Genomic DNA, 24,774 nt, shown 5'->3' with positions numbered 1-24,774 from the left:
GGCCGGGCTGTCCGCTCACAGGCGGCTCCGTGCCCCCACCAGCTGGCCGTCCCACTCAGCACGGTCCCCACAGGGCACCCTCAGCCCCGAGGCGGCCCCCACCCCAGACCCCACCTCAGAGGCACCTGCGAGTCCCCGGGTGTCACCTGTGCTTCTGGATGACCAGCTAAGAATGAGGGGTTCCCCGCACCCCCTCCTGCTCCTGTAACTGCGAGGGCGGCTGCCAGAACTCGGGGAACACGGCCTGGCCTGGCCGGGTTATGGGAGGGCACAGGGGACACGGGACGAGATGCAGGGAAGTGGGCAGGCCCCATGCGCAGCCTCTGTCCCCGGAACTGGGGGTGGAACTGGGGGTGCGCCCCCTCTTGCTGTCTCTTTCCTGTCTGCCTTACTCTCTCCCGCCTTTTCTTGTGAGTAGAAGCTACACGGCTGGGCGTCCCCCCTTCCCAGTCCTGCACCCCGTGTCTCAGCGTCAGTCCTGGTCGTGGCTGCGTCCGCGAGGTGTGATGTGTGATGCGGTCCTCACAGCTGCCTCCTTCCAGGCTGAGCCCGCGGGGGCCGGGGGGCCACTGCTGCCCTGCTCGGGCGTCTGCCCCCAGTGGGGCGTCCCCAGCATCACGTGGCCATCTGCACCCCGGGCGGGGTGGAGGGAGCGCTCACCCCCTGCACCCGGATGCGCCCTGGTCTCCCCGTGGTGGTGGGAGCGGAGGGAGCGCTCACCCCCTGCGCCCGAATGCGCCCTGGTCTCCCCGTGGTGGTGGGAGCGGAGGGAGCGCTCACCCCCTGCGCCCCGGATGCGCCCTGGTCTCCCCGTGGCGGTGGGTGTGGAGGGAGCGCTCACCCCCTGCGCCCCGGATGCGCCCTGGTCTCCCCGTGGCGGTGGGTGTGGAGGGAGCGCTCACCCCCTGCGCCCCGGATGCGCCCTGGTCTCCCTGTGGCGGTCTCCGCGGTGGGTGTGGAGAGAATGCTTCCCGCCCTGCGCCCTGGTCTCCCTGTGGTGGTGGGTGTGGAGGGAGCGCTCACCCCCTGCGCCCCGGATGCGCCCTGGTCTCCCCGTGGTGGTGGGTGTGGAGGGAGCGCTCACCCCCTGCACCCCGGATGCGCCCTGGTCTCCCTGTGGGAGCGGAGGGAGCGCTCACCCCCTGCGCCCGGGATGCGCCCTGGTCTCCCCGTGGTGGTGGGAGCGGAGGGCACTCACCCCCCGCCCCGGATGCGCCCTGGTCTCCCCGTGGTGGTGGGAGCGGAGGGAGTGCTCCCTGCCCTGCGCCCCGGATGCGCCCTGGTCTCCCCGTGGTGGTGGGTGTGGAGGGAGCGCTCACCCCCTGCGCCCCGGATGCGCCCTGGTCTCCCCGTGGTGGTGGGTGTGGAGGGAGCGCTCACCCCCTGCGCCCCGATGCGCCCTGGTCTCCCCGTGGCGGTGGGAGCGGAGGGCGCTCACCCCCGCCCCGCCCGCCCGCAGGCCTGCGGCTGCCCGCTGTACTGGAAGGGGCCGCTCTTCTGTGCCGCCGGCGGAGAGCGCACAGGCTCCGTTTCCGTCCACAAGTTCGTCGCCATGTGGAGAAAGTGAGTGCCTCTTCCGGGCGGGGCGGGGCGGGCGGAGGTGGGAGGGGCTGGGGGAGGGGAAGGAGAGGGAGGGGCGGGGCCTAGGCCAGCCCTCCGTCAGGGCCCCTCCTGCTGGGGGCGGGGCGGGCGGAGGTGGGAGGGGCTGGGGGAGGGGGGGAGGGAGGGGAGGGGCGGGGCCTAGGCCAGCCCTCCGTCAGGGCCCCTCCTGCTGGGGGCGGGGCGGGCAGAGGTGGGAGGGGCTGGGGGAGGGGGGAGGGAGGGGAGGGGCGGGGCCTAGGCCAGCCCTCCGTCGGGGCCCCTCCTGCTGGGGGCGGGCGGTGAGGACTGGGCAGGCGGGTGGACGCCAGGAGTGAGGACGCACCGCCCTCTGCGCCCAGGATCCTGCAGAACTGCCACGACGAGGCCACGCGGTTCGTGCACCTGCTCATGAGCCCCGGCTGCAACTACCTGGTGCAGGAGGACTTCGTCCCCTTCCTGCAGGTGGGCCCCCCCCCCCCACCTCCCCGCCGCCGCCTCACCCGTCCACACCGCGTGCACCTCCCCGTGTCCACTCCACACGGGGTTCGGGGTGCACGGGGTGTCCCTGGGACTCCCTAGTCACTGAGAGGCCCTGGCACGTCCCAACTGCCCCGGCAGAGGGCTGGGAGGCCCTGGGGCTGGTTCTCCGGGGGGGACTGGGGTGGGGGGAGTGGGGTGGGGGGAGTGGGGTGGGGGGAGTGGGGTGGGTGGGGGACTGGGGTGGGGGACTGGGGTGGGGAGCTCTCCTATGGGAGAGGGGCGGGCTCTCCTGCAGGCGCGGGGGTTCCCTGTGGTCCCCTGTGTGTGCGGGAGCTTGACAAGGAGTGAGAGGTGCTTCCCTGAGCCACCCCGTCTCCGGCTCTCGGCCTTGGACCCCGTGGTCTTACACCCCTCACGTCCCTGACTGAGCAGCGGGCACACTCCCGGGAGGGAGCGGTTCAGGGCTCGGGTGGAGGGGGGATTGTGGGAGCCCCCGGGGTGGAGGGGGGAGTGTGGGAGCCCCCGGGGTGGAGGGGGGAGTGTGGGAGCCCCCGGGGTGGAGAGGGGAGTGTGGGAGCCCCTGGGGTGGAGGGGGGAGTGTGGGAGCCCCCGGGGTGGAGGGGGGAGTGTGGGAGCCCCCGGGGTGGAGGGGGGAGTGTGGGAGCCCCCGGGGTGGAGGGGGGAGTGGGGGAGCCCCCGGGGTGGAGGGGGGAGTGGGGGCGCTCTGGGTGCCTCACGTGCTGGCGGCTCTCCCTGCAGGACGTGGTGAACACGCACCCGGGCCTGGCGTTCCTGAAGGCGGCGCCTGAGTTCCACTCGCGCTACATCACCACCGTGAGTCCCGGGAGGCCGGCCCCGCCGGAGAGGGAGGACCCGGTGCACGGCCATCTCTCCACGGCCGTCCCTCGTCCGTCCCTCGTCCGTCCCTGGTCCATCCCTCCCTGTCCGTCCCTGGTCCGTCCCTGGTCCCTCGTCCCTCCCTGTCCGTCCCTCCTCAGTCCCTCGTCCCACGTCCGTCCCTCGTCCGTCCCTCGTCCGTCCCTGCAGCTGAGCCGGCCCCTCGCTGGGGCTCCTGCCAGCGGGGATGAGGGGCGGACTCTGGGCCCAGGTGGCCGCCCGCCGCCCTCGGAGGGAGGAGTCCCGGCCCAGCGCTGCCTCCCTGCCCGGCCCTGCTGCCAGGGACGTGTGTTCACAGCCTTTTTCGTGTTTTTAACAAAAGCAGCTGCAAGCACTGGCAGCCTTTCCGGGCCCCTCGTGGCTCCTGTGTGCGCCCAGCACCCCCCCCTCCGCCCCCCCAGTGTGGCCCAGGCAGCCCCCTGCCCCCCCTGCCGCCTCCCTGCTGCCCGGGGCCTCACCCCTGGCCCAGGGCCTCACGTGGGGAGCGGGCGCCCCCTGCTGGCGCCGTGGGTTCCCGCAGCCCCCGCGCCGCTGAGCTTCCCCTCCGGCAGGTCATCCAGCGCATCTTCTACACCGTCAACCGCTCCTGGTCCGGCAGGATCACGTGTGCCGAGCTGCGGAGGAGCTCCTTCCTGCAGGTGGGGCTGCGGGCGGGGCGGGGGCGGGGGCGGGGGGCCCGGGCCAGCACCCACCTCACCTCCCTCCTTCCACCGTCCGTCCTTCCTTCATCCATCCGTCTGTCCATCCTTCCTTCCGCCTCTCCATCCTCTCATCCATCCATCCATCTGTCCATCCTTCCATCGATGGGGGCACGGGGCCAGCACCCACCTCACCTCCCTCCTTCCACCGTCCATCCTTCCTTCATCCATACATCTGTCCATCCTTCCTTCCGCCTCTCCTTCCTCCCATCCATCCGTCCATCCTTCCATCGATGGGGGCACGGGGCCAGCACCCACCTCACCTCCCTCCTTCCACCGTCCATCCTTCCTTCATCCATCCGTCTGTCCATCCTTCCTTCCGCCTCTCCTTCCTCCCATCCATCCATACGTCTGTCCATCCTTCCTTCCACCTCTCCTTCCTCCCATCCATCCATACGTCTGTCCATCCTTCCTTCCACCCGTCCGTCCGTCCTTCCTCCATCCGTCTGTCCATCCTTCCTTCCGCCTCTCCTTCCTCCCATCCATCCATCCGTCTGTCCATCCTTCCACTGGTGGGGGCACGGGGCCAGCACCCACCCCACCACCCACCCTCACGTACCTTTCTTCCGTCTGTCCATCCTTCCTTCCATCGATGGGGGCACGGGGCCAGCACCCACCTCACCTCCCTCCTTCCACCGTCCATCCTTCCTTCATCCATCCGTCTGTCCATCCTTCCTTCCGCCTCTCCTTCCTCCCATCCATCCATACATCTGTCCATCCTTCCTTCCGCCTCTCCTTCCTCCCATCCATCCATACGTCTGTCCATCCTTCCTTCCACCCGTCCGTCCGTCCTTCCTCCATCCGTCTGTCCATCCTTCCTTCCGCCTCTCCTTCCTCCCATCCATCCATCCGTCTGTCCATCCTTCCACTGGTGGGGGCACGGGGCCAGCACCCACCCCACCACCCACCCTCACGTACCTTTCTTCCGTCTGTCCATCCTTCCTTCCATCGATGGGGGCACGGGGCCAGCACCCACCTCACCTCCCTCCTTCCACCGTCCATCCTTCCTTCCTCCATCCGTCTGTCCATCCTTCCTTCTGCCGGTCCAGGAGGCACGGCTGAGGACCTGGGAGTGGGCCCCCAGGAGGCCGTGTGGACGTGTGGGAATGAGGACAAGGCTCATCTGTGTGTGGACGTGTGGACGTTTGGGCGTGTGGCCGTGTGGGAACGGGGACCAGGCTCCCATGTGTGTGGACATATGGCCGTGTGGGAACGGGGACCAGGCTACCGTGTGTGTGGACATATAGCCGTGTGGGCGTGTGGGCGTGTGTGTGGCCGTGTGGGAACGGGGACCAGGCTCCCGTGTGTGGGTCCCCAGCACGTCCTCGTTGGGGTGGCCCTGACCCGGCACTGCTCCCGACCCGTGAACGGGTCCCAGTTCTGAGCCTCAGCTCCCTGAGCTCCTGGGGTCCCCCCCCCCCACCCCCCCGTGGGAGGCCGTGCCGGACCGCAGCCGTGCGTGTGTGGTGTGTGCAGAACGTGGCGCTGCTGGAGGAGGAGGCCGACATCAACCAGCTGACGGAGTTCTTCTCCTACGAGCACTTCTACGTCATCTACAGCAAGTTCTGGGCGCTGGACACCGACCACGACCTGCTCGTCGGCCGGCAGGACCTGGCCCGGCACAACGACCACGGTGAGCGCACGTGCGGGGACACGGGGCGGGCGGGGGCGGGGCGGGGCGGGGCGGGGCAGGCGGGGTGTGCACAGGGGACGGGACAGGTGTGTGCACAGAGGGGACGGGACGGGTGTGTGTGCACAGAGGGGACGGGACGGGTGTGTGCACAGAGGGGACGGGACAGGTGTGTGCACACAGGGGACAGGGCGGGTGTGTGTGCACAGAGGGGACGGGGCAGGTGTGTGCACAGAGGGGACGGGGCGGGAATGTGTGCACAGAGGGGACGGGGCGGGTGTGTGCACAGAGGGGACGGGACAGGTGTGTGTGCACAGAGGGGACGGGCGGGTGTGTGTGCACAGAGGGGACGGGGCGGGTGTGTGTGCACAGGGGATGGGACAGGTGTGTGTGCACAGAGGGGACGGGCGGGTGTGTGTGCACAGAGGGGACGGGGCGGGTGTGTGTGCACAGGGGACGGGGCGGGAATGTGTGCACAGAGGGGACGGGGCGGGTGTGTGCACAGAGGGGACGGGCGGGTGTGTGTGCACAGAGGGGACGGGGCGGGTGTGTGTGCACAGGGGACGGGGCGGGAATGTGTGCACAGAGGGGACGGGGCGGGTGTGTGCACAGGGGACGGGGCGGGTGTGTGCACAGAGGGGACGGGGCGGGTGTGTGCACAGGGGACGGGGCGGGTGTGTGTGCACAGGGGACGGGGCGGGTGTGTGTGCACAGAGGGGACGGGGCGGGTGTGTGCACAGAGGGGACGGGGCGGGTGTGTGTGCACAGGGGACGGGGCGGGTGTGTGTGCACAGAGGGGAGGGGGCGGGTGTGTGTGCACAGAGGGGACGGGGCGGGTGTGTGTGCACAGAGGGGACGGGGCGGGAATGTGTGCACAGAGGGGAGGGGGCGGGTGTGTGTGCACAGGGGACGGGGGTCCTTACACGGAGAGGAGATGAGGGCACAGGCGCACTCGGACGGGCGGCCCTGTGAGGACACGGGGAGGACACGGGGAGGACACGGCGTCTACACGCCGAGGAGAGGCCTGAGGAGGGACCAGCCCCGCCCACACCTGGTCAGACTGCCACCCCCAGGACCGGACACGTCTCACTCCATGACAGGGTCCCCTCATGAGCCTCCCCGCTCTCCTCGCCGTCAGCCAGGGTCTGAGCTGCATTTGTCTCTCCTCACAGTCAGGGGCCTGGTGGGGAAGCCCCCCTGAGGGGTGACCGCACACCGGCCCCCCTGGGTCCCTCTGGGTCCCTCTGGGCCGTGGGCCTGGTCAGCTTCTCCTGTGCCTCCCGGTCGGCTCAGCCCTGGGCCGGAGAGCCGGGGCTGGGGGGACATCTGGGTGCCTGGGGTGCACCCCCGGCCTCAGCATTTCAGACCCCCCACTCACCCCGTCTCCCCTCCCCCCAGCCATCTCCACCAAGATGATCGAGAGGGTCTTCTCGGGAGCCGTGACGCGGTACGTCTCAGGCGCGTTCCCTCCCGCGGTCGCGGCCCTTCCCTGCGCGTCCAGCTCTGCCTCCCCCCATCCTGTGCGTGTCCTGCTCGGACGGGGGGTGCCCGTCTCCTGAGGGCCCGACGGGGCAACATGGCGCTCACATGTCACACCAGGTCACAAATGAGGACACGTGTCCCCTGAGGTCACGGGACACACCTTTCTCACAGGGTCATAGGTGAGGGGGCGTTCATACCTGTCACACGGGGTCATAGGTGAGGGGGGCGTTCATACCTGTCACACGGGGTCAGAGGTGAGGGGACACTCACCTGTCACACAGGGTCATAGGTGAGGGGGCACACAGGGTCAGAGGTGAGGGGGCACACAGGGTCAGAGGTGAGGGGGCACCTGTCACACAGGGTCGCTGGTCATACAGGAGACACACATCGTGGTCACGTGAGTCGCTCGTAAGGGAACCCGTGTTGGTGGCGTGTCAGCCCGGAGGCTGAGGCTGAGGCGCTGTGAGCGAGGCCCCGGCCGTCACTGCCCACCGGGTGCCGGGGGCCCTCCCTCCCCGTGGGGACCGAGCTCCCAGCAGGCGGACGGGGCTCCCTCCTGGAGCCGCTCCCCACGGTCCTGACTCCCCGTCTCGCTCCCGTCTCGCCCCGGCTCCCAGAGGCAGGAAGGTGCAGAAGGAGGGGAAGATCAGCTACGCCGACTTCGTGTGGTTCCTGATCTCCGAGGAGGACAAGAAGACCCCCACCAGGTGGGCGTGCGCCCTGCGCCCTGCGTCCTCCTGCTGGGCGTGGGCAGCGGCGAGCGGCCGTCTCTGCTCAAGGGAGCCCCCTGGGAGCCATGGCGGGGGGGGGGGGGGGGGGCGGTCCCAGGTGGGATCAGTCCTGGGGCCATCGCCAGGCTGACTTGGTCCCGGGAGGGACTTGGTCCGGGAGGGTGGGTCCCGGCGGGGGGATGGGTCCCGGGAGGGTGGGTCCCGGGAGGGTGGGTCCCGGGAGGGTGGGTCCCGGCGGGGTGGGTCCCGGGAGGGTGGGTCCCGGCGGGGTGGGTCCCGGGAGGGTGGGTCCCGGCGGGGTGGGTCCCGGCGGGGGGATGGGTCCCGGGAGGGTGGGTCCCGGGAGGTGGGTAACCCTCGCCCGCCCGCCCGCCGCCCGCAGCATCGAGTACTGGTTCCGCCTCATGGACCTGGACGGGGACGGGGCGCTGTCCATGTTCGAGCTGGAGCACTTCTACGAGGAGCAGAGCCACCGGCTGGACTGCATGGGCATCGAGGCCCTGCCCTTCCAGGACTGCCTGTGCCAGATGCTGGACCTGGTCAAGCCGCAGAGCCCAGGTCGGCCGGGCGCCCGGGACGCCTGGGGGGGGGGGGACGCCCCCTGTGGGGCCCCATGTGAGGGGGACACCGTATGGGGGATGCCCTGAGGAGGGGGCCCCTGTGTGGGGGGTCCCCATGTGTGTGGGGGATACCGTGTGTGGGGGGCCCCGTGTGAATGGGGGACACCGTTTGAGGGGGGACATGGTGTGGGACAGGCCACCTGGAGGGACCCAGGACCCCTGAGGTCAGACAGACAGACAGACGGGGGGAGGCGTCTGCCCTCAGCGTCGTCTTGGGTGGGTCTGGCCTTGGGCCTGGACCTCCTGGGACCTGCGTGCCCTCCTGTGGGTCCCTGGTCCCAGCAGCTCAGGCTGTGGGCGCCCCCTGGTGGCCAGTGTCTCGTTTCCTGTTCTGTCTGCGGATGTGTCCCCCGTCCCCCCCCGCCCCCCCGCGCAGGGCTGTCCCCTCTGTCCCCCCTCCCCCCACCCCCATCCAGGCTCCATCCTTCCCTCTGTCCCACCTCTCCCCACCCACTCCCACCCCCTCCCACCCCATCCAGGCTCCATCCTCCCCTCCCCCACCCCGTCCACGCTCCCCACCCGGTTCCGGGTTCCGGGTTCCGACTCCGCCCTCGCCTGGACGACCTCCTGCGTCCGTGTCTCCGTCACATCTCACAGCTGACCCTGGGGAGGGGCACGTGGTGTCAGGAAACGTAGTTGTGCCGGGACTTTGGGGGCGACCCGGTGTGAGCCCCCCTGAGAGTGCTGGCCGTGACCCCGCCCCCCGCCCCCCCCCCCAGGGAAGATCACGCTGCGGGACCTGAAGCGCTGCAAGCTGGCCAACGTCTTCTTCGACACCTTCTTCAACATCGAGAAGTACCTGGACCACGAGCAGAAGGAGCAGGCGTCCCTCCTCAGGGTGAGTGAGGGGAGGGGGGGTCCCTCCTGAGGGTGAGTGAGGGGGGGAGGGTGAGTGAGGGGGGGTCCCTCCTGAGGGTGAGGGGGGGGGGGTGGGGGGGTCCCTCCTGAGGGTGAGTGAGGGGGGGAGGGTGAGTGAGGGGGGGTCCCTCCTGAGGGTGAGTGAGGGGGGGTCCCTCCTGAGGGTGAGGAGGGGGGGTGTGGGGGGCCCTGCTGAGGGTGAGGAGGGGGGCGTCCCTGCTGAGGGTGAGGAGGGGGGCGTCCCTCCTGAGGGTGAGGGGGCGTCCCTGCTGAGGGTGAGTGAGGGGGGGTCCCTCCTCAGGGTGAGTGGGGGGGGTGTGGGGGTCCCTCCTGAGGGTGAGTGAGGGGGGGGTCCTCCTGAGGGTGAGGAGGGGGGAGTGAGTGAGGGGGGTCCCTGCTGAGGGTGAGTGGGGGGGGAGTGAGTGAGGGGGGGGCCCTCCTGAGGGTGAGGGGGGGTTCCCTCCTCAGGGTGAGGGGGGGTTCCCTCCTCAGGGTGAGTGGGGGGGTCCCTCCTGAGGGTGAGTGAGGGGGGGTGTGGGGGTCCCTCCTGAGGGTGAGTGAGGGGGGAGGGTGAGCGGGGGGGTCCCTGCTGAGGGTGAGTGAGGGGGGGGGTGTGGGGGTCCCTGCTGAGGGTGAGGAGGGGGCGTCCCTGCTGAGGGTGAGTGAGGGGGGGGTGTGGGGGTCCCTCCTGAGGGTGAGGGGGGGGTCCCTGCTGAGGGTGAGGGGGGGGTCCCTGCTGAGGGTGAGTGAGGGGGGGTCCCTCCTGAGGGTGAGGGGGGGGTCCCTGCTGAGGGTGAGAGGGGGTCCCTGCTGAGGGTGAGGGGGGGGGAGGGTGAGTGAAGGGGGCCCTGCTGAGGGTGAGTGAGGGGGGGGGGGTCCCTGCTGAGGGTGAGGGGGGGGGGGGTCCCTGCTGAGGGTGAGTGGGGGGGGGGGGAGGGTGAGTGGGGGGGGGGGTCCCTCCTGAGGGTGAGTGAGGGGGGGGGGTGTGGGGGTCCCTGCTGAGGGTGAGTGAGGGGGGTCCCTCCTGAGGGTGAGAGGGGGGGTCCCTGCTGAGGGTGAGAGGGCGTCCCTACTGAGGGTGAGTGAGGGGGGGTCCCTCCTGAGGGTGAGGGGGGGGTCCCTGCTGAGGGTGAGTGAGGGGCTGAGGGCGAGTGAGGGGGGTCCCCGCTGAAGGCGAGTGAGGGTGCCGGAGCCGCAGGGCCAGGCGCTATGGCCGCGTCCACCCCGGTGACATGTCCACCCCGTGCCCCACGCGTGCCCCACGCGTGCCCCAGGAGACGGAGACGGAGGGCCCCGAGCTGTCGGACTGGGAGAGGTACGCGGCCGAGGAGTACGACCTGCTGGTGGCCGAGGAGGCCGCCGGGGAGCCCTGGGACGACGGGTGAGAGACCGGGGAGACGGGGGGGAGGACAAGGGGGGGCCAGCACACAGCGATGGCGGGCGAGGTCCCATCCCGGCCGCCCTGTCCCGGGCGCGGGGACCGCGGGTCCTTACTCACCGGGCGGCGGCCTGGGGGGGTCCGGGCTTCAGTTCTGGGGGTTCCATGATGCGAAGCCACAGGCCGGCCCCGTGTGTGTGTGTGTGTGTGTGTGTGTGTGTGTGTGTCTTCCTCTCGGCCGTCCCTGGGCCCCGGGTCCGGGGGCTCCCGCCTCCCCTCCTCCCGCCCGGGTGCTCGTCCTGGGGCCTCGGCCTCGTCCTCGTCCTCGTCCTGCGCGGACACAGCCCTCTCCAGCGGTGTGACCCCTGCCCCCTCGGGGTCCTCACCTGCGTCCCCGACGGACCGGCAGCCGGGACCGAGCCCGTTGGGTGGTCCTGCTTGTGGGCCGAGACCTGGCGGCCGAGCCACAGCCAGAGGCCGTGTCTCCTCGGGGGTCCGCCTGGCGTCGGGGTGTCCGGGGGCCCAGCAACGGGGCAGCTCCCAGCCTGTGGGCGCCGGCGGCTCCGAGGCCACGTTGTGCACGGCCACCCCCAGGCCGGCGTCTGCCCCGGAATCCCCGACTCTGGACCGCACCCCGCCCCTCCCCCCCACCCCCGTGGCCTCCCACGTGGTCCAGGCCCCCGTGTCCCCACTACCCCCCCTCATGTCGTCGGGCCCCCCCCCCGTCCCCTTGGCCTCCCACGTGGTCCAGGCCCCCATGTCCCCACTACCCCTCCCCGTGCCCCCATGTCCCCATCACATCCCCTCACGTGGTCCAGGGCCCCCACCCCATGTCCCCACTACCCCCCCCCCCCCCCCCCCCCCCCCCGTCCCCTCGCCCTCACCGGCCCCTCCCCGCAGGTACGAGGCGGAGCTGAGCCCCGTGGACCAGAAGCTGAGCGGCCTGCACTCGCCCCTGGCCCAGAGGCCCTTCTTCGAGGCGCCGTCCGCGCTGGGCGCCGTGCACCTGTTCGACTTCGAGGGCGACGAGGAGCTGCAGCCGTCCTGAGCGAGCGGCGGGCGGCCTGCGTGGGAGGGAGCGTGTGCGTGTGGACGGCTGAGCTTTACAGACGTGACTGCGTGTGCCATGGCGACCTATTTATTCACACGGGGGCCGGCTCCGGGGGTCCCTGACGGCCGTGTCCCCGCCCCCCTGGCGGGCAGAGCCGACGCCCCGGGACCGCGGGGACACGGCGGGACCCCTGCAGGCAGGCCCGCAGCCCCTGGTGGCTCCCAGTGGAGGAGTTCGGAGGGACGGCCGGACGGTCACACCACGGGCTCCAGGGTCGGCCCGGGGGGACCTGCCCCCCGAGGAGACCTGCCCCCGAGGACCTGCCCGGGGAGACCTGCCTGACCTCTCGGCCGGGAGTGCGTCCGAACGGGAGCCGCGCGGCCCTCTCCACGCGTGTCCGGGCCGGGGCCGCCCCACGCGGGCGCTGAGGGGACCGCTCCCTCCTGGATGTACAGAACGTGTAAAGTTAACTGTTATTTGCCGTGTAGAGCGATTTTAAAACGTTTTACGAGATCACATTTGTATTTTCAAATAAATAACTTAAGGGTTTTCAGCCTGAGGCTCCGCGCACCCAGCCAGCAGCCCACGGCCCCCAGCACAGAGGTTCGGGCCGGGGTGCAGGTCCCGTCCCAGCGGCTCCCGGTCCTGGGACGTGGGGTCCCCCCTGGGGCGCGGGGTGTGTGTTACGTGATCCCCGGGTCCTGGGACGGGCGGAGAGGCAGGGCTGGCCCGGGGCCGACACCTGCGGGTCAGACGCTCACCTTGAGCCCCGTGTCCCACCTTCGGGCGCCCCCTCTCCTGGGAAAACCTGAAACACAGCCCTGAGCCTCCTCTGCGGTGAGCAGGTTCCCCTCCTGCAAACGTCCCTTCCAGCCTCCCGCCCGGTCCGCCCTGCCTGCCTCCCGGCCTGTGCCCCGCCCCCCACATGCACGCACACGGGACCTGAAACCCGCCCCCCACATCCACGCACACGGGGCCTGGACCCCGCCCCCCCACACACACCGGGCCCGTGCCCCGCCCTGAGGAACAGAAATGACCTGGGTGCCCTCAGCCCTCGCCCGGGCGGTGTGCCCTGCACGGGGCCGGCGGAGCGTGGCCTGAGGCATCGGCCCAGCAGCTCCCCGGACCCACAGGAGTTTGTCCCCAGGGGTCCTGCCCCCAGACCATCAGGGGGAAGGCCCTGGCCGGTGTGGCTCAGTGGTTACAGCATCCCCCGCGCACAGAAGGGTCCTGGGTTCCATTCCAGTCGCGTGTCTCTCTCCCCCCTCTCCCCTCGCTCTAAAACTCAGTGGGGACACATCCTCTGGGGAGGATTGAAAAGAGAGAAGGGACCCCCCACTGGTGGCTCAGAACAGCACCCCCTCATTCGGGTTGGGGGACAGTCAGAAAGGAACCACATCCAGACCCCGGGTCTCCTCGGGACCTGCGACCAGAAACATGGGGAGAACCAACACCCCCACAGACCCTGACCCCGGGGTCACGGGGACCCCGATTGCAGGCCCTGCAGGACCCCCTGCACCCACAGGCCCCCCCTCCACCCACAGGCCCCCCCTGCACCCACAGGCCCCCCCTCCACCCACAGGCCCCCCCTGCACCCACAGGCCCCCCCCTCCCCACTCCGCGCCCAGCCGTCGCCCATCAGGAACACCTACCGGCCAGACTCACCCTGCTCCCTGCTCGCGCTGCGGGAATCGGTCCAAATGACCCCTTAGCCGCCCCCCCGCCCCCCTTTCCTCTCCACGACACCCCAGAAGGGACCGCAGGAGGCCGGCGGGAAGGCGAGCCCCGCAGGAGGCGGCCCAGGACCGAGGCGGGAAACGGGCAGATGTGGGGCGCCCAGGGGGTGTCCACGGGGCAGGTAGGTCCCCCGACTTCCGCTGCACCCCATCTCCATGCCCCTGTGGCCCTGGCTCCCCGCCATCCCCCGCCGCGTACCCCCACCAAACCCCCCCACACACCCTGCCCCCCACTCTGCGGCCCTTGGCCTCACGCCCCATAAAACCTCTGTGAGGTACTGGTTTCCCAGGTGCCCCGCCCCCCCAGTCGCAGCCCCCCCCTGCCCCTGGCCCCCCCCACCTCCCCCACACCCCCTGCTGCCCCCCGACACCCTGGTACCCGCCCTCATACACCCCACACCTGGTGCGCCTGCGCCCACTCACGCCCCTGTGCCCCTCGGAGGCCTGGTCACCACTCAGGCGCTCCTCAGAGGGGCACCCCAGAACTCCAAGCCCTCACCCCAATATCTCCACAGGGGGCCCCTCGCCTCTAGTTAGCGGGGTCCCCTCCTTCCTGCCTCAGCGGCCCCGCCCGCAGGCTCCTGAGACCCCACGGGAGACCCCACGGGAGGAAGGCGAGCGCCGCAGGGACCAGGGCTCCAAGGTCCAGCGTGCGCCCCCCCCCCCCCCGGCCCCGTGCGCCCCGCCAGGCGAGTCACCTGCTGCCCGGACCCGGAGGGGCACGTGGTAAGGAGAGAGCCGCCGCCATTGGCTGAGGCTCCTCATGGGCCGACTACACACACAAGCGCTTTTCCTGCAGAACCGGGACCCCGGGTGCAAGGAGCTGGAAAAGGATAAGATGCCGCGGTGCATGGCGGTGCCCGGACCCTGACCCGCTCCCAGAGTTTTTCTCCGGAAGGGGAAGGGGCTGAGCTGTGTGTGACATCACAGATGAGCCCCTAGACCTGGCTGGTGTGGCTCAGTGGATAGAGCTCTGTCCTGTGGTCTGAAGGGTCCCGGGTTCGATTCCGGTCAAGGGCACAGGCCCAGGTGGTGGGCTCGGTCCCCAGTGTGGGGCGTGCGGGAGGCAGCCGATCCACGATTCTCTCATCATGGATGTCTCTCTTTCCCTTCATCTCTGAAATCAATAAAAATATATTAAAACAAAAAAAGATAATGCCCTAGCCAGTGTGGCTCAGTGGATAGAGCGTTGGCCTGCGGACTGAAGGGTCCCAGGTCAAGGGCTCACGCCCAGGTTGCAGGCTCGGTCCCCAGTGTGGAGTGTGCAGGAGGCAGCCGATCCGTGATTCTCTCCCATCATTGATGTTTCTCTCTCTTCTCTCTCTCTCTCTCTCTCCCTCCCTTCCTCTCTGAAAGCAATAAAGAAATATATTTTTAAAAATAAGATAAAAATAAGATGCCTCGATGGGTCCATGACTCAGAAAGGAAACACATATTTTAAATATATATATATTTTATTGATTTTTTACAGAGAGGAAGGGAGAGGGAGAGTCAGAAACATCGATCAGCCGCCTCCTGCACGCCCCCCACTGGGGATGTGCCCGCAACCAAGGTGCATGCCCTTGACCGGAATCGAACCCGGGACCCTTCAGTCCGCAGGCCGACGCTCTATCCACTGAGCCACACCGGTTAGGGCTGCTTCCAAATTTTCAAAGCCCGACCCCGGTTTCCCGAAAAAGCCGGGCCGAGATCCTAACACGTGACCCATTTCCTTTAAGGCTCCTCATTGAAAGGCACAATCTGCAGAGCCCGGTCCCCAGTGGTTCCGACAGGTCCTGCTGGTAACCATGGAAACCATGTCAAACGGGGCGCCGAGGGTCTGGGGCCGGAGCCTGGCCGCCTCGCGGGCTTCCTGGGCGGGATCCGCCGCGAGCCGCTCGCGCGGGAGAAACTCGCATCTGAGCGCCGGCACCCGCGTTTGGTCTCCCGAACACCGCGACCGCACGTCAATCACACGGCGGCGAGCACGTGACACCGCCCGGCCAATGGGGAGCGCGCACAGAGGCACGCCCCCGAGGCCCCGCCCCATGGCGTTCAGCCCGACGCGGGATGTGGACCTTGCGGGCCGCCGTCCGCCGGGGGGCCTGGCTCTCCCGCTTGGTTCGCGGCCGCCCGGCTCCAAGGGCCGCGCCGCCGCCGCCGCCGCCGCCGCCCTGGCCCGAGCGCGCGCTCGCCGCCTTCGGAACCGGGAATGCGGGGGGCCTGCAGGGGCGCGGAGGCGGAAGCCGGGGTCCGCGGGCGCATGGCGGCACTAGCGGAGCCGGGGAGGAGGAGGAGGAGGGGCCAGAAGATGCGGAGGAGGAGGAAGAGGAGGAGGAACTGCTGCGGAGGGAGCCCTTGCTGCCCTCGGGGACCCAGCGCGTGTGCCTGGTTCACCCCGAGATCAAGGGGGGACCGAGGAGGCCAACGCTGACTCGAGGTGACCCGGCGCGGGGACGGGGGCGGGGCCTCGAGGACGGGGCTCATGGGGGCGGGGCTTCTGTGGCTGGAGCTCCGGGCGGGGTTTGAAGGCTGGACCTCATGGGGCGGGGCTTCGGGGGCGAGGACGAGCCGAGTGGGCGGGGTTTCAAGGACTTGACCTTATGGGGCGGGGCTCCGGTGGCGGGAAGCCTAGGGGCGGGGCTTCGGGAAGTGGAAATCCACTGGGAGCTGAGGGGCGGGGTTTTCAAGGCGGAAGTATAGGGCGTGGCCTCGGGGGCGGGGACGCCAAGGGCTGAACTCATAGGACAGGGGGCTAAGGGGCGGGGCTTTCCTGATGGCCTTCATAGGGCGGGGAGCCGAGGGGGCGGGGCCTCATGGGCTGGAACTCAGGGCGGAGAGCTGAGGGGGCGGGGCTTCAGGGGCCGGACTCCTAATCCCTAAACTCCAGGGTGGAAGTTTGAGGCTCAAGCTCCTGGGATGGGATGCTTTGTGGCCGGACTCTGAGGCTGGAACTTGCAGGGCGGGGCCCCGGAGAGGCGGGGGGTCCCTATGGGGGCGCAGGGGGGTCCCTATGGGGGCGCAGGGGGGTCCCTATGGGGGCGCAGTGGACCCCCTTCCCACCTGCCCCCGAAGCGGCTGGAAGCAAGCTCACCGAGGCCGCGTCTCCCCGCAGCCGAGTGGCAGGTGGCGGAGGCGCAGGCGCTGGTGCACACGCTGGACCACTGGTCGGTGGTGGAGACGATGGTGGTGCCGACCAAGACGCCCGAGCGGAAGCTCATCTTCGGCAAAGGCACCTTGGAGCAGCTGACGGGTGCGTCCCGCGGCCCCTGCCCCTGCCCCTTCCTCTCCCCGGAGGAGCAGCGGGCACAGGGGGTGCCCCGCAGACGGAGGCCGCCTCACCAGGACTTGGGTCTGACGTCGCTGGAGCCTCCGGGGCAGCTGAGTGGGGCGACCCCAGCCCTGCCCTCCCTCCCAGCCGCCCCCTCTCCACACCGGATGTGGGTCCTGCCTGTGAACCCCGCTCTCCTGGGACCCCTGACCGTCCCCACCCCACCCAGCTGTGTGCTCACGGGTCACAGCATGGAGCTGGCAGGACCCCGCCAGTCTGTGTCCCCCCGAGTCTTAGGTGCATTCAGACCCCGGGGGTCATGTCCTGGGGTCAAGTCCCCCCCCCCCCCCCAGCTTCCCCTTGACCCCAGCCGTCCTGGTGACGCAGCCAAGCAGAGGGAGACGGTGTCCGTGGGGCGGAGCCCCCTGACCAGGCCCTCTCTCCCTCAGAGAAAATCCGAGGCCTGTCGGACGTCACGGCCGTCTTTCTGAACGTGGAGAGGCTGTCCGTGCCCACTAAGGTACTGGGGTGCGCTGGGTGCCGTCCACTCCCTGGGCTGGGCCTGGGGTCAGCCCCCCACCCCCCAGGAGGGACAGAGGATACACGATTTCAGGACAGTGTCAGCCCCCCTCACCTGAGGTCTAGGCATGGGGTGGGCTCCCCGGGCAGGACCCCTCACACGCTCCTTTTTTAATGTTTTTATTGATTTCAGAGAGAGAGGAAGAGAGAACCATGGACCGGCTGCCTCCTGCACGCCCCCCACTGGGGATCGAGCCCACAACCCGGGCCTGTGCCCTGACCGGGAATCAATGGAATCCTCACCTCCTGGTTCTTAGGTCGATGCCCAACCACTGAGCCACACCGGCTGGGCTCTCTCCTTTTCTAGGAAGAACTGGAGGCCGCCTGGCGCGTGCAGGTGTTGGACCGGTTCACCGTGGTCCTGCACATCTTCCGCTGCCACGCCCGGACCAAGGAGGCGCGGCTGCAGGTGGCCCTGGCCGAGCTGCCCCTCCTCAGGTGCTGGGCGCGGACCTGGTGTCGCAACAAATGCAGCCCCTTCCTGTTTTCTTTTCTTTAAAAAATGTATTTATTGATTTCAGAGAGAGGGAGGGAGGGAGGGAGGGAGCGGGAGAGAGAGAAACGTCGGGGATGAGATAATTACGGATCGGCTGCCTCCCGCACGCCCCCTACTGGGGATGGAGCCTGAGCCCCGGCCTGTGCCTGTGCCCTTGACCAGGAATGGAAGCCTGGCCTCCTGGTTCCTAGGTCCACGCTCAAGCCCGGAGCTAAGCTGAGGGGCGGGGCATCCATGGTGGACTTCCTGGGCGGGGCTTGTGGGGACACGATGCAGAGGGTGGGAACTCATAGGGTGGGGAGCCGAGGGGGCGGAGCCTCAGAGGCTAGAACAGGGTGGGGAGTGGAGGGGGCGGGGAGCTGGGGGGGAGGGGAGCTGAGGGGGCGGGGCCAAGGAGGCGGTGACTCAGGTTGGGAGCAGAGGGGGCGGGGCCAAGGAGGCGGGAACTCATAGGGCGGGGAGCTGAGAGGGCGGGGCCAAAGGGGCGGGGACTCAGGTTGGGAGCTGAGGGGCGTGGCCTCAGAGGCTGAACCTAATGGGGCGGGGCACTGGGGGCGGGGCTTTCTTGATGGACTTCGTAGCGCGGGGCAGCATAGCCTGTTGGACGCCTGCTAGGGCTTGTCCCTCCCTGAGGGCCCGTCCCCCTGGGACCCTGTGTCCCTGAGAGAGAAGGCCCGCAGGAGAGCACCCCCCGCAGGAGGGAGGACCCGTGCACTCCTCCGAGGCCCGCCCCCCCTCCTCCCTCTCCGAGGCCCGCCCCCCCTCCTCCCTCTCCGAGGCCCGCCCCGGTCTGTCCCCCGCACTTGGGACGGACGTGCTGCGCCCCCTCCACGCTCCCCCTGGGCCTCTCCCCCTCCCCGTCTACTGAGCCGCCCCGTGTCCACGGCAGGTCCAACATGAGGCACGACCTTGCCCGCCTGGACGGACATGGAGGCAACTCTCGCTACATCATGGGGTCAGGTGAGTGCCGAGGGCTCGTCTCCAGGGGCTGGAGGGGACGTCACAGCCGCCGCCTCTGGGAGGGGACAGGGTCCCGGACGGTCCTGGCGGGGCCGGGCTGCACGTGGGCCTCGTCCGCGGACGCATCGAACAAGCAGGGACCCAGGTGGCCTTGGCGGGTGTAACAGGACCCCAAACCTGGGTTGAAACGACAGACATTCCGCCCTGACCGGTGTGGCTCAGTGGATAGAGCGTCGGCCTGCGGACTGAAGGGTCCTGGGTTCGATTCCGGTCAAGGGCATGTACCTTGGTTGCGGGCACATCCCCAGTGGGGGGCGTGCAGGAGGCAGCTGATCGATGTTTCTGTCTCATTGATGTTTCTAACTCTCTATCCCTCTCCCTTCTCTGTAAAAGTATATTAAAAAAAGAAAAAAAGAACAGACATCCCCCCCCCCCCGCACCCCCCGTCTTGGAGAACAGGCGTCTGAGGTCCAGGGGTCCGAGGGCTGATCCCTCCCGAGGCTCCGGGGAGGGTCCCCCCTGCCTCTCCCAGCGCCTGGGGCTCCGGGTGTCCCCGGCTGGTGGCCACCTCCCTCCCTCCCGCCTCTGCCTCCATCCATTTCCACGTGGCTGCTCCTCTGAGTCTGACAAGGACCCTGTCCTTGGAGGGAGGGCCCCCCTGACCTGGGACGTCCTCGTCTCCAACCCTTCACCCCATCCCGTCTGCAAAGACCCCGTTTCCATAGGAGGTCCCGTTCCCAGGTTCTGGGGGTCAGGATGTTGGGGGAACCACTGAGTCCACTGGGGATATCGGGGCTCCCCAGCCGAGTGGACGGGAACCCGGGGGGCCTCAGACGGCGGAAGTTGGAGGCGAGTCCACCTTTCTTTTTCTTTGTTTCTTTTTTTTTTTTTTTTTAATACTTTTTATTGATTTCAGAGAGGAAGGGAGAGGGAGAGAGACATGTCCATGATGAGAGAGAATCGTGGATCGGCTGCCTCCTGCACGCCCCCTACTGGGGATCGTGCCCGCAACCCGGGCATGTGCCCTTGACGGGGAATGGAACTGTGAATGGAACCGTGACCTCCTGGTTCATAGGTCGATGCCCAACCACTGAGCCACACCAGCCGGGTGGGGAGATGCCCCTCGCCGGGCAGAGCTGGGCCTCGGAGCAGAAGGTGGTGGTGGGCACTTTCTGGGCCCTGAGCCCCCTGCCCGTCCCGAGGGCCCGGCACACGGCGGTCTGGCCGTTCTCGTCTGCGCCCTGACGCCCGCGTTGGCTGTTTCCAGGGGAGTCTTTCCTGCAGGTGCAGCAGCGGCTGATGAAGGAGAAGGAGACGAAGATCCGACGGGCCCTGGAGCGGCTGCGGCAGAAGAGGCAGCTGCTGGGCCAGCAGCGCCGGCGGCGGGAGTTCCCGGTGGTCTCCGTGGTCGGATACACCAACTGCGGTGAGCCGGCTGCGGGCGGAGTGGGGTCCTGCCCCTGGTGTGGGGGGGCTGCTGTGTTTTCAGGGGCCCCGCCCACCAAGATGACAGGGCCACCGGGCTCACCAAGGGTACGTCCAGGCTTAAAAGTCATTAGTGCCCGGCTGGTGAGCTCAGTGGTTAGAGCATCAGCCCAGATCAGGGTGCAGGCGGGAGCAACCAATCGGTGTCTCTCACATCAATGTTTCTCTCTCTCTCTCTCCCCCCGCCTCCTCCCTCCCTCCCTTCCTCCCTCCACTCTCTAGAAATCAATGGGGAAAATACCCTCGGGTGAGGATTGGCATAGGTATATATGTATAAACCAAGTAACTGAACTGCAGGAAGAAATAGGTAACTCGATAAAAGTGATTTGTAAAAAAGTCATAGGTATATACGTCCGAGTTTTCACCTTCTAGGAAGTGCAAGTACTGAGCCTGGCTGTCACTCAGACAGGGGGGCCCTCCTTCCCAGGAGCCAGGGGGGTGGGGGGACTCGCACGTGTGTCCTTGTCCCCGACGTGTGTCCGTGTCCCCGGCGTGCAGGGAAGACCACGCTGATCAAGGCTCTGACGGGCGACAGCGCCATGGAGCCCCGCGACCAGCTGTTCGCCACGCTGGACATCACGGCCCACGCGGGCTCCCTGCCGTCCCGCATGACCGTCCTCTACATGGACACCATCGGCTTCCTGTCCGAGCTGCCCCACAGCCTCATCGAGTCCTTCTCCGCCACCCTGCAGGACGTGGCCCAGTCGGTGAGCGGGCCGTCGGGGTGGCCGTCGAGGCCAGTGTCGTGGGGCTGGGTCCCCTGAAGCCACACAGTGGAGGCCGGTCCCCCACATGGGACACAAGCTGGGCTGGGTCCCCCCCACACAGGACACACCAGGACCCTCACACACACACACACCCACACACACACACACAGGACACACCAGGACCCTCACACACACACACACACACACAGGACACACCAGGACCCACACACACACACACACACACAGGTCACACCCAGGACCCTCACACACACACATAGGACACACCAGGACCCTCACACACATGCAGGACCCTCACACACACACACACACACACACACACACAGGTCACACCCAGGACCCTCACACACACACACAGGGCACACCCAGGACCCTCACACACACACAGGTCACACCCAGGACCCTCACACACACACACAGGACACACCAGGACCCTCACACACACACAGGACCACACACACACACACACACACACACACACACACACAGGGCATACCCAGGACCCTCACACACACACACAGGACACACCAGGACCCTCACACACATGCAGGACCCTCACACACACACACACAGGACACACCCAGGATCCTCACACACAGGACACACCAGGACCAGGTGCTCACACAGGACAGGCCCCGGATGGGGTCCCGGGACGGCAGGGTCGTGCGGAAGGGTGAGTGGAGTGGGCCTGGCTGGGTGTCTCAGGAGGATGTCCGTGCCCCCCTCCCCCCCCCCCCCCCCCGGGAGTGACCACCACCTGCAGGAACATCACAGGGACTGGCCCCGGGCAAGGCTCAGTGCCTCCGCACTCTGTCTGAAAATTAAGACTTTTCTGAAAGAAAACATTTTAATAATCGAAGTCTCCCCCTGAAAACGAGCCCAGCAGCGAGCACCCCGATTCCAGGGCGCCCTCCCTGTGGGGTCTCACGCAGCTTTTCCTGCATCTTCCAAGTGTTCACAGCAAACCCACCGCACATGTTCACGGTCGGGCAGGAGCCATCTTTAATCGTGAACGGACTGAAGACTCCATAGACAACAGCCCAAAGCCTGACTGAGCCCTTGGGTGGGTGGCGGCCAGCACCCGCGGGTGGGGTGGAGACAGGCCTAGCGCGGGGAGTCCCGAGTCCCAGGAATAGCCCCCAAGTCCCTGTACAGGAGGGGCCCCGAGTCCCAGCGCCCCGGGAGCAGCTGGGGCAGGACCTGAACAGGGGCCTTGTCCACGGGAGCAGCTCAGCTGTGGTCTCGGGAGCCCCACCCTGGGGTCCCACCCGGGCCTGGGACAGCTGGGGCAGCCCCCCCCCCCTCCCCGTCCTGGTCCTGGGCGGGTCCTGAGTGGGAGGGGGGGATGGAGGGGAGACCGTGTCCCGCACACCCGGCCACGAGCCCCTCTGCCCGCAGGACGTGATCCTGCACGTGCGGGACGTGAGCCACCCCGAGGCGGAGCTGCAGAAGCGCAGCGTGCTCGCCGCCCTGCGCGGCCTGGGGCTGCCCGCTGCGCTGCTGGACTCGGTGCTGGAGGCGCACAACAAGGTGGACCTGGTGCCCGGGTGAGTGGGCCCCCCTTTGGCTTGGGGCTCCCCGTGGGAAGGGGACCTGGTGCCTGGTGAGTGGACCCCGCCCGCCCGTCCGCCCGTCCGCCCTCGGCCTGGGGCTCCCCGTGGGAAGGGGACCTGGTGCCTGGTGAGTGGACCCCGCCCGCCCGTCCGCCCGTCCGCCCTCGGCCTGGGGCTCCCCGTGGGAAGGGGACCTGGTGCCCGGGTGAGTGGAACCCCAGGCCTGGGCCTCTGTCCAGGTGAGCTGGGACCCCACACCTCCACACCCCGCCCTCGGCCTGGGGGCTCCCTCCCGCGGGGAGCTGGGCGCCATCTGGTGTCACGGGCTCTACCCCGCGCAGATGGGTGTGCCCGTGGCCTGCCGAGGGGGCGGGGGTCCGAGCGCCCCTCCCACAGCCCCAGAGCGGCCGGCATTGGGGTGACGCGCTCTGCACCGCACGCCCCTCTTTCACCCCAGCCTCTGGGTTTACCCCTGTCCCTTCCTCCCGGGAGGACTGAGGGGTCACAGGTGGGGCGGGGGGGCCCTCGTGCCTCGTCCTCGCTGACCGGGTCTGTGCCCTCCGCACAGGTACCGCCCGGCGGGGCCGCGCGCCCTGGCCGTGTCCGCCCTCCGCGGGCTGGGCCTGGAGGAGCTGAAGGCCGAGCTGGAGGCGGCCGTGCTGAGCGCCACGGGGAGGCGGGTGCTGACCCTCCGCGTGCGGCTGGCGGGCCCGCAGCTCAGGTGCGCACGGCTATCCGGAGGGGCGGGGCTTGGCTAGGGGCGGGGCTTGGCTAGGGGCGGGGTCAGGGGAGAGGAGGGGCTTAGCAGAGGGGCGGGGCTTGGTTAGGGCGAGGCCAGGGAGGGGCTTAGCAGAGGGGCGGGGCTTGTGTGAGGGCGGGGCCAGGGAGAGGAGGGGCTTAGTAGAGGGGCGGGGCCATCGGACGGGGCGGGGCTTGGCTGAGGGGCGGGCCGGTGGCTGCGTGGTCCCAGGGACCTGCCGGCGCGCACAGCTGAGTTCATTCCCCACGTGCGTCCGCCGGCCCCGCGGGGCTGACGCACCGGGAAAGCGCAGGTCCGAGTGTGGCTGGGCGCCCGGCGCAAACGTCACCCTGAGCTCCCTGTTCCCCCAACCGCGCTCCTGACCCGCCCCCTCCCCCCAGCTGGCTGCACGCGGAGGCCACGGTGCAGGACGTGCAGGTGGTCCCCGAGGCGGGTGTGGCCGACGTCACCGTCATCATCAGCAACGCCGCCTACGGCCGGTTCCGGAAGCTCTTTCCTGGGTGACCGCGCCCGGTCGGTGCTCTGGCCGGAGAGGAGGCGGGACCCGCGTGGTGGTCCCGCAGAGGTCGGCGGGTGGACATGCGCTCCGACCCGCCAGGCGGTGCATCGTGGGCGTGACGACGGGACCGGCCTCCCTCCTGACGGATCGCCGCCGGCCGCTCCCCTCGCTCCTCGGGTCCGTCAACCAGCCTTTGTCCGGAGGAAACCAGACCTCGGGCCTCGTGTCCACGCCGGGAAGTCAGTTCTCGCCGCAAAACGGCAGCGTCGGCTGCTCCAGGTGCCGGGGGCCCCCAGACCGAGGCCTGCACCCCAGACCGGCTGCAGAACCAGCACCAGCCGCAGAACCGGCTGCAGAACCAGCACCAGCCGCAGAACCGGCTGCAGAACCAGCACCAGCCGCAGAACCGGCTGCAGAACCAGCACCAGCCGCAGAACCGGCCCAGGTCCTTCAGGTCCTGGACGCTCCCGTGCTCCTCCGAGCGGCGAGCGAGCTGAGTGCGAGGCTAAGGAGATGCGCCCCCCCCTCCCGCCTCTCCCCCTTCCCCCGTCTCCCGGCTGTTCCTTAAGCCATGGTCGGCAAACTGCGGCTCCTGAGCCACATGAGCTTGCCGACCACTGGGATAGGGGCTTAATCACAAGGAACAACATCAGCCTTAATTATTGGAATCGCGAGTCTAGGTCAGTGGTCGGCAAACTCATTAGTCAACAGAGCGGCAAGCCAGGGCTCGGGAGTCGCAGTTTGCCGACCACTGCCTTAAGTGATCCCCGCGCTGGGGGGAGGAAAGGGGCCTCGGACCCATCACTGCCGGTCCCCGCGAACAGGATGCGAGGAGGGAGGAGGGAGTGAGAGCGAGGACCATGCGGTGGCGGGGGGGGGGGGGGGGGGGGGGGGCCTCGCAGTGGTGACCACGATCCACCCCCCTCAGCCAGCCGGGAGCGGGAGAGGAGGCACCGAGGGAAGGCCCCGCCCATTGTCTCCAGTGGCCAATGGGGGGCAGGGGCACCTGCTCCAGGAAACACGTGACCCTGTCGCCCAGCCAATGAGGGGCCGGGAGGGACTCGCCCCGCCCCTCCGGGATGAGGAGCCGGTGAGCGCGGCTCCGGGTTGGGTTCCCCGACACCCGCTCTGAGAACGCAGTAAAAGCCCGTTTTCGCCACGTTCTGTCCGAGTCCGTTGTCCGAGCTCGGACAGGTCAGCTCTTCTCACAGAAACCATCAGGGTCACCGTGACCCCCTGACCTCGCAGGAGGCCTGGGTGACCCCGAAACAGGGCGAGCACCGTGCTTGTTCCGTGAGACTCCGGGACGCACACGCAGCCGACAC

The 24,774-nt window shown here is 68.9% G+C and overlaps 2 protein-coding genes across 3 annotated transcripts in view; both read left to right on the top strand.

The window, feature by feature from the left end:
• PPP2R3B (protein phosphatase 2 regulatory subunit B''beta) overlaps positions 1-11,697 on the top strand; it is a 32,390-nt gene extending 20,693 nt beyond the window's left edge. Inside the window, exons 3-13 of the mRNA XM_054720174.1 lie at positions 1,460-1,563; positions 1,941-2,043; positions 2,821-2,895; positions 3,510-3,596; positions 5,133-5,289; positions 6,685-6,733; positions 7,386-7,475; positions 7,882-8,057; positions 8,839-8,957; positions 10,252-10,358; positions 11,256-11,697. Coding sequence (XP_054576149.1) covers positions 1,460-1,563; positions 1,941-2,043; positions 2,821-2,895; positions 3,510-3,596; positions 5,133-5,289; positions 6,685-6,733; positions 7,386-7,475; positions 7,882-8,057; positions 8,839-8,957; positions 10,252-10,358; positions 11,256-11,403 — 1,215 coding nt within the window. The 3' untranslated portion in view covers positions 11,404-11,697. The remainder of the gene's footprint in view (positions 1-1,459; positions 1,564-1,940; positions 2,044-2,820; positions 2,896-3,509; positions 3,597-5,132; positions 5,290-6,684; positions 6,734-7,385; positions 7,476-7,881; positions 8,058-8,838; positions 8,958-10,251; positions 10,359-11,255) is intronic.
• A 3,458-nt stretch (positions 11,698-15,155) lies between these two features.
• GTPBP6 (GTP binding protein 6 (putative)) lies at positions 15,156-24,303 on the top strand. Of its 2 annotated transcripts, XM_054720167.1 has the most exons (10): positions 15,156-15,561; positions 16,237-16,374; positions 16,842-16,912; positions 17,279-17,409; positions 18,357-18,427; positions 19,695-19,853; positions 20,411-20,619; positions 22,036-22,184; positions 22,759-22,911; positions 23,331-23,523. In XM_054720167.1, exons 1-10 carry the CDS (start codon positions 15,192-15,194, stop codon positions 23,452-23,454), a joined length of 1,575 nt encoding a protein of 524 aa, XP_054576142.1. In that variant the 5' UTR covers positions 15,156-15,191; the 3' UTR covers positions 23,455-23,523. The 2 variants fall into 2 exon arrangements, with proteins under 2 accessions (XP_054576142.1, XP_054576133.1); XM_054720158.1 differs by lacking the exon at positions 17,279-17,409 and having other exon boundaries at positions 15,177-15,561; positions 23,331-24,303.
• Positions 24,304-24,774: the final 471 nt, after the last annotated feature.

The sequence above is a fragment of the Eptesicus fuscus genome, chromosome 1, assembly GCF_027574615.1.
Source record: "Eptesicus fuscus isolate TK198812 chromosome 1, DD_ASM_mEF_20220401, whole genome shotgun sequence".
In the NCBI taxonomy this organism is placed as follows: domain Eukaryota; kingdom Metazoa; phylum Chordata; class Mammalia; order Chiroptera; family Vespertilionidae; genus Eptesicus; species Eptesicus fuscus.
The sequence above is the reverse complement of the archived record's forward strand: the minus strand, read 5'-3'. Positions and strand labels throughout refer to the sequence as shown.

Excerpts from the sequence above, each read along its gene's own strand:
- GTPBP6 (XM_054720158.1), top strand. The coding sequence starts at position 15,192 with ATGTGGACCTTGCGGGCCGCCGTCCGCCGGGGGGCCTGGCTCTCCCGC. Across the intron at positions 16,375-16,841 it reads CACCTTGGAGCAGCTGACGG|AGAAAATCCGAGGCCTGTCG; the intron begins GTGCGTCCCGCG and ends TCTCTCCCTCAG. Across the intron at positions 18,428-19,694 it reads TCGCTACATCATGGGGTCAG|GGGAGTCTTTCCTGCAGGTG; the intron begins GTGAGTGCCGAG and ends GGCTGTTTCCAG.